Source organism: Jaculus jaculus, chromosome 1 (assembly GCF_020740685.1).
Source record: "Jaculus jaculus isolate mJacJac1 chromosome 1, mJacJac1.mat.Y.cur, whole genome shotgun sequence".
Taxonomy (NCBI): Eukaryota; Metazoa; Chordata; class Mammalia; order Rodentia; family Dipodidae; genus Jaculus; species Jaculus jaculus.
This window is the reverse complement of record NC_059102.1, coordinates 158,955,436-158,962,947: the sequence shown is the minus strand read 5'-3', so window position 1 is coordinate 158,962,947 and position 7,512 is coordinate 158,955,436. Positions and strand designations below refer to the sequence as shown.

Here is a 7,512-nt window from a genome sequence, read left to right as displayed (position 1 = left end):
GGTTCCGGCCCCGGAGCGAGCCCGGCTCCGCGGCGGAGATGGCTTCGTCCGCGGTGGAGGACTTCGTGACCAAGCAGTTGGAGCTGCTGGAGCTCGAGCGGGACGCGGAGGTGGAAGAGCGCAGGTACTGGGAAGAGTCTTGGCCGAAGCTACTCTAGTGCCGACCTCGCCCAGTGAGCCAGACGCCGTGCTGTGTCTGCCATAGGCGAGGGCGAGCGGAGCCTGGGGCTGTGGCCACCAGTGAGCCGGGAATTCGGGAGGCCAAGGCAGGAGGATCAGGAGTTCAAGGTCATCCTCCGCTACATAGCGAGCTCGAGGCCAGCCTGGGCTACATGGGACTCTCCTCCCCCTGCAAAAACCAAAAAAAAAAAAAAAAAAGAAGGAAAGAAAAAGAAAACGTGCTTGCTCTTTGGGAGTATCAGTGCCAGGAGAGGGACGTGGGGACAACTTTTCCCCAGGGAGGAAGTAGGGCTGGTGATTCTTGAGCACAGCCTTTTGCAGGAAAGTGGGATTAAGCCCACTCCTGAAGAGCTGGCTTGTTAGCCTGAAACTGGAAGAGCTAGTCCTTCCATACTTAAAACACGTGTCATCCTTGCAAAGGCTTTCCTTAACGAAAGGTGGAGACAGAGGGGATAAGAAACTGGCCTAGGATGGTGCAGGTAGAGTCAGGATTGGAGGTCAGGATGCCTGGTTCCAGGAGCAACCATCCGTTGGTGGAGAGGCAATTGAACATAACACGGGCACCGGGTTTGTGACCCCCACAGACGCAAGTGTAACTCCAGCTCCTGCCGTCGTCATTGTGTGACTTTGTGGATTGTCCTTCTGGGTCTTCCTCACGTTATCCGGTGGCTCCCACACCACAGGCTTGCTCAGACAATGAACTGATCTACTCCCAAGTTAGGCGTTCAGCCACCTAGGATGGTGGCTGGTCCTGACTATGCAGACAGGACAGGCAGGTGCCAGGTTGTCAAACGCCGGGCTTTGGAGCTTACTGGAAGTTTTCCATGTGCTGTGTGCACATGATAGCTACCAGCAAGGTCGAACAGGTGAGGAAACGGAATAATAGATCATCTTAGGGGCTGGCAATTGAACAGAGAGTACCCAGTGGTAGGGCGTATACAAGGTTCTAGTTAGTCCAGTTGAACAGTAATGTGGCATTGCACTAGGGCTAGGCATGGGGGGCAGGGAGAGGCAGAGAAGGCCCCGCAGGACTTGGGGATGGATGGGAGGAAGTCTGGGTGAGGTTCTGTCTTGGGTAGCTTGGAGAAGGTTGGGTAGAAACTATTCCTCTGGGCTCTGGGAGGGACAGGCTTGGGAGTACAGAAGATTCCAGGTTCCCCTGGGGCATACTAGTGCCTAGACACATTTCCTTTCCCCTGTTACTTTTCCTGCATGGGAAGAAGGAGAAACTGGTAAAAGTACAAACAGTGAAGAGAGCCTCTGGTTGTCTTTCAGGTCCTGGCAGGAGCACAGCTCTCTGAAAGAACTCCAGAGCCGGGGCGTGTGTTTGCTGAAGCTGCAAATATCCAGCCAGCGCACTGGGCTATATGGACAGCGGCTGGTCACGTTCGAGCCCAGGAAATGCATAGCTGGGGCAGAACTTCCCAGTAACAGTTTCTCTTCCGGTGTGTATTGTTACTTGTTGACAGTTGTTGGCTTTCAGATTAAGGCTGGTATTATCCCAAAGACTGGAGGACAGCTCAGGTGGGAAGTCAGCATTGCAGTGAAGAACTCACTGAGAAACAACACTTCACATGGCTGTTTTTGTTGTTGCTGCTATTGTTTTTACTTTTAAAAAAAGTTACTTAAAAGAAAAATAAACTATTTCATGCATGCACTCCAGGGTCTCTTGCCATTACATTTGAATGCCTGTCAGAGATTTTTTTTTTTTTTTTTTTCCCAAGGTTGGGTATTGCTCTGGTCCAGGCTGACCTGGAATTCACTATGTTGTCTTAGGGTAGCCTTGAACTCATGGTGATTCTTCTACCTCTGCCTCCCGAGTGCTGGGATTAAAGGCATGTGCTACCATGCTTGTCAGGTTTTCTGTGGATTTCTGGGGCACTGAGCCTGGGCTGGCAGGCTTTGCAAACAAGCACCTTTAACCACTCAGAAATCTCCCAAGGAGGCCCTATTTTTGCTTTTCTTTTCTTTTTTGCTTTTGTGTTTGATTTTTTTCGTGGTAGGGTCTCACTGTACCTCAGGCTGACCTGGAATTCACTATGTAGTCCCAGGATGGCCTTGAACTCATGGTGATCCTCCAACCTTTGCCTCCTGAATGCTGGGATTAAAGGCATGTGCACCACGTCCGGCTTTGTTTTTGCTTTTTTTCCGAGACAAGGTTCGCATGTAACCCAGGCTGGCTTTGAACTCAGTGTAGCTGAAGATGACTTTGAATTGATCTTCCTGTTTCCACCTCCAAAGTGCTGTGATTACGTGTGTGTACTACTATGGCTTGCTGGCTGGCTTGCTTTTTATCCTTCTTTCTTTTTATCTCTCTGTCTTTTATTCACTATTTGAGAGAAAGAGGAAAGAGAATGGGCATACCAGGGCCTCCTACCACTGGATGTGAAATCCAGACACACGGGCCATTTTTGTGTCTGGCTTTATATAAGTACTGGGGAATCGAACCCAGATAGTATATTTTCCAAAAAAGTGCCTTTAATGGCTGAGCTATCTCCCCAGCCCCTCCCTGTCCTCTCCTTCCCCCTCTCCCTCTCCTTTCCAGAATCTCATGTAGCCAAGGCTGGCCTTAAACTTGTTATGTGGCTGAGGGTGATCTTGAATTCCTCATCCTCCTGCCTCCACCTCCTATGAACGGGGATCACAGTGTTGTTCCACCACGCCCACTCTTTCTTGGCTTTTCCCTCTTTTGGGTGTGTTGTTTTTCTCAGCATCACATGGGAACAGTTTAGCCCTGTACCTTCTGAGACTTTGGCTAGCTGGAGAAGTGAGGCTCTTCACCTAGACGCGCAAATTTCCGTGCATAGTGGAGCCCCATGCTGTGCTCAGGGCCGTGGGAAGCTGGCTGAGGCTTGGCTGTCATACGACTCTCCTGGCATGTGGGTTACCCGAGCAGTTCCCATAGGCATATTGGAGTGTGTGCCACACGGGTAGAGAGCAACCGCTGCCTGGACTGAGCCCCCTGCACCCATGTGCTCCTGGCCTCTCCTCACTCCGTGTCAGCCCGCTGGCTCACACTCCAAGAGGCCCTTTGGTAGAACAGCACCCAGCGCTTTTCATCCTCTTCTGTGCTTTGTTGCGCCTTACGTGGACTCTTGACATCTGAGAGGGTTAGTATTTGTGGTGTCTCCCCTCCTTTAAATGAAAGCTTGATTTGTAACCTTTCAGGATCTTGTTGATGGTCAGGCTTCTCTGGGATAATTTGTTGACCTCAAGTAAATTTCTACATGTGATTTAGATGTTAGTTCATCATTGTTTTTGTATGTGTGTAGTAGGCATGTTTGCATGTGTGTGCCTGTAGAGGTCAGAGGTTAACACTGGGTATCTTCTCTGATAGCCCTCCACTTTATTTTCGGAGGTCAGTCATCTCACTTGAACTCAGACCCTCACGGACTGGGCTTCCGCCTCCCAAGTGCCAGGACTAGAGGTGGGCCACTATGCCTACCTGGCATTTACATGGGTGCTGGGGATCGGCACTCCAGTCCTCTCACTTGTTTGACAGGCACTTTGTCTACGGGGCCATCTCCCTAGCCCAGCATCTTTTTTTTTTTTCCGCATCTTTTTTTTTTTTTTTAATTACCAATTGCATTTACACAAAGTAACACAGCCAGGCATGGTGGTGTATGTCTGTAATCCTAGCACTTGGGAAGTAGAGGCAGGAGTTCAAGATCATCCTTGGCTAAATAGAGTCTAAAGTCTGGTCTACAGGAGACTGTTTCAAAACAGCAAAAGTGAGGCTAGGGAGATGGCTCAGTGGATAAATTGCTTGCTGCTGAAGCCTGAGCACAGAAGCTGTGGTGGCTTGTGTCATCTGAGCACACCCACAGTGAGATGGGAGGTGGGGACAGAAGCACCCCTGGAAGGTGTGGTGGCTTCTGTCATCTCAGCACAGGCACAGTTAGACAGGAGGAAGAAACAGGTACATTCCCTGGAAGCTCATGGATCAGATAGTCTGGTGATCACAGCAGTGACCACCAATGAGGAGAGACCCTGCTTCACAGAACCAGGTGAAAGGCCAGGACTGACGCCTGCAAATTGTCCTTTGAACTCCATATGCACACTGTGGTATGTGTGTGTCGACACCATACATGAACATTCATACACATCATGTACACACATATACCAAAAAAAAGAAAGAAAGAAAGGAAAAAATTAATGAAAGTATAACATTTGAAATGCGAAGTATAATGGTTGAAATGCACTGGAGGTTATTACATGCAATAATATTTAGCTGAGTTTTGGTTTTTGCAGGTGATATTGTGGGTCTGTATGATGCTACCAATGAAAACGGTCAGCTGGCCACTGGGGTCCTGACCCGCATCACCCAGAAATCAGTCACAGTGGCCTTTGATGAGACCCATGACTTCCAGTTGAGCCTAGACCGAGACAGCCTCTACAGACTGTTAAAGCTTGCCAATGACGTTACTTACAAGCGACTGAAAAAGTAAGTGTTCTTGGGGGGAGTCCGATGGGCTGTTCCCCCTTAAACCTGACTCCCGGGCTCCTACACTTCTGCTGATTGCGGGAGTGCCCCTGGGTGGTTGGGGGTGTCCCGTGGGGCTGGCTAAGGGAGACGGCTCCGCGGGCGAAACACGCGCTGCACAAGCTCGATGACCAGAATTTGAATCCCCCGCGGCCGTGTTGACACTAGATGCAATTGCAAGTATTTGTAATTCCGGTGAGATGGGTGACGGTGACAGGAGAATCCCGGGAGCTTGCTGGCCAGCCAGTCTGGTGTTTCCAGATCCATGTGCTACTTTGTGCATCTTGCTTTGTTTGAGTCCTGGGGAATCAAACCTGGGCCGTCAGGTTTCATAAGTGAGTGCCTTTGACCACGGAGCCATCCAAACTGCCCCGGCCTAGTGTTTCCACAGGTGGCCAACAAGAGACCCTGCCTCAGACAAGGCGGGAGACAGGACTGATGCTCAGGGGTCGTCTTCTGACCGCCACATGCATACTGTGGCAAATGTGGACCTGCACTCACACACACAAACATACATACATGCATACATCATACACACCCATGCAAAGATTAAAAATAAAGAGGTATTAGCAGGGCATGGTGGCGCACGCCTTTAATCCCAGCACTCGGGAGGCAGAGGTAGGAGGATTGCCGTGAGTTCGAGGCCACCCTGAGACTCCATAGTGAATTCCAGGTCAGCCTGGGCTAGAGTGAGACCCTGCCTCGAAAAACCAAAAAATAAAGAGGTATTGTGTACCTTGAGTGAGATGGTATTCCCACACTGCTGCCTCCTAAGCTCGCTCTTCCTTTTCTTTTCTTTTCTTTTCTTTTCTTTTCTTTTCTTTTCTTTTCTTTTCTTTTCTTTTCTTTTCTTTTCTTTCCTTTCCTTTCCTTTCCTTTCCTTTCCTTTCCTTTCCTTTCCTTTCCTTTCCTTTCCTTTCCTTTCCCTTTCTTTCCTTCCTTCCTTCCTTCCTTCCTTCCTTCCTTCCTTCCTTTCTTTCTGTTTCTTTTTTAAACAAACTCTAGGTGCATGTGTCACTGTGTCACTTTGTGCATCTGGCTTTACATGAGTACTGGGGAGTTGAACTCTGGTCCTTAGAATTTGCAGGCAAGCATCTTAACTGCTGAGCCATCTCTCCAGCCCTATTTACTTATTTACTGTGGGTTTTAATTTATTTATTTGAGAGCAACAGACACAGAGAGAAAGACAGATAGAGGGAGAGAGAGAGAATGGGCGCGCCAGGGCTTCCAGCCTCTGCAAACGAACTCCAGACGCGTGCGCCCCCTTGTGCATCTGGCTAACGTGGGACCTGGGGAACCGGGGTCCTTGGCCTTCACAGGCAAGCGCTTAACCGCTAAGCCATCTCCCCAGCCCTTACTGTGGTTTTTTGAGGTAGGGTCTCGCTCTAGTCCAGGCTGACCTGGAATTCATTATGTAGTCTCAGGGTGGCGTTATTGGCAATCCTGCCTGTGCCACCTGAGTGCTGGGATTAAAAGTGTGCATCACCGCACCGTACTATAGAGAGAGTGGTCACACCAGGGCCTCTAGCTGCTGCACCCAGACTCCAGATGCATGCACCATTTGTGGGTACTTAGGGAGTTGAACCTGGATCCTTAGGCTTCACAGGCAAGCACCTTCTCTGCCAAATCATCTCTCCACCCCCTTCTTCATCTCTTGCAGAGCTCTGACGACACTAAGGAAGTTCCAGTCTGGGCCAGCATCCTCCCTCATAGAGGTCCTACTGGCTGGGTCACCCCCGAGTCCTGCCAGTGAAATAGGTAAGCACGTCTTTGTTTCTTAAGTGAAGTTACCAAGGACGGTGTAACCTTGAGCTATTTTCGCAAGCATTTGAGTTTGAAATCTACCTGTTTGGATGTGTTTCTCTGAGCGACTTTCACTTGCATGGCCCAGACTGTCCCTTGTGCTCAGTGCTGAAGAAGCAGCTCCTTCCAGAACACACTTTGTAGCCCAGGCTGGCTTCGAACTTCCCATCCTTTTGCCTCCGCCTCCAGAATGCTGGGGATTTCAGTTTGCTTCTTTAGTTTGGTTTTGAGGGTTTTTTTTTTTTTGTTGTTGTTGTTTGTTTGGTTTTTCAAGGTAGGGTCTTGCATAGCCCAGGCTGTCTCCTGGAATTAGTCTCAGGCTGGCCTCAAACTCACAGTGATCGTCCTACTCCAGCCTCCAGAGTGCTGGGATTAAAGATGTGCTTCACCATTGCCTTGGCTTTTTAAAATTTATTATTTTTTGTTTCTTAAGGTAGGGTCTCACTCTAGCCCCAGCTGACCTAGAATTCACTGTGTAATCTCAGCCTGGTCTGGCACTCAAACAGCGATCCTCCCACCTCTGCCTCCACACCTGTGCCAGCATGATGGAGAGAGAGAGAGTGAGAATGGGCCCTCTAGCTACTTCAGATGGCCTCCAGATGCATATACTACTTGGTGCTTCTGGCCTTATGTGGTACTGGGGAACTGAACTCAGGTGGTCAGGCTTTGCAGGCAGACACTTTAGCCATCTCTTCAGCTCCCAGGTTTTGTTTTTTGGGCTAGGATTTTATGTAGCTCAGGTTGGCTTGCTACATAGCTAAGGTGGAACTTGAACTCCTGATCTTCCTGCCTCTGCTGAAGTGCTACCTGGCTTAGGAATTCTTTAGATGGCTCTTAAGGAACATAGTTTGTCTTGATTGTAGCTGTTATTTAAGGATCAAGATGGATGCTGTAGAACTTGCCAGAAACTTTGGATTCAACAGTGCCTGCATTGTCACATAGTCTACTTTTATGGTTTACCCATTTATTTCTTCTCATGGCTTGGGTACAAGTCAGCTAGACAAGATGACATACACCTTTAATCCCAGCATTTGGGAGCTGAGGTA

The 7,512-nt window shown here is 49.3% G+C and overlaps 1 protein-coding gene across 1 annotated transcript in view; it reads left to right on the top strand.

Annotated features, from left to right (window-relative positions):
• Positions 1 to 13: 13 nt before the first annotated feature.
• The window catches only part of Ighmbp2 (immunoglobulin mu DNA binding protein 2), a 47,117-nt gene continuing 39,618 nt past the window's right edge, over positions 14 to 7,512 (top strand). The window contains exons 1-4 of the mRNA XM_004656781.2: positions 14 to 124; positions 1,456 to 1,625; positions 4,432 to 4,624; positions 6,324 to 6,421. Coding sequence (XP_004656838.2) covers positions 39 to 124; positions 1,456 to 1,625; positions 4,432 to 4,624; positions 6,324 to 6,421 — 547 coding nt within the window. The 5' untranslated portion in view covers positions 14 to 38. The remainder of the gene's footprint in view (positions 125 to 1,455; positions 1,626 to 4,431; positions 4,625 to 6,323; positions 6,422 to 7,512) is intronic.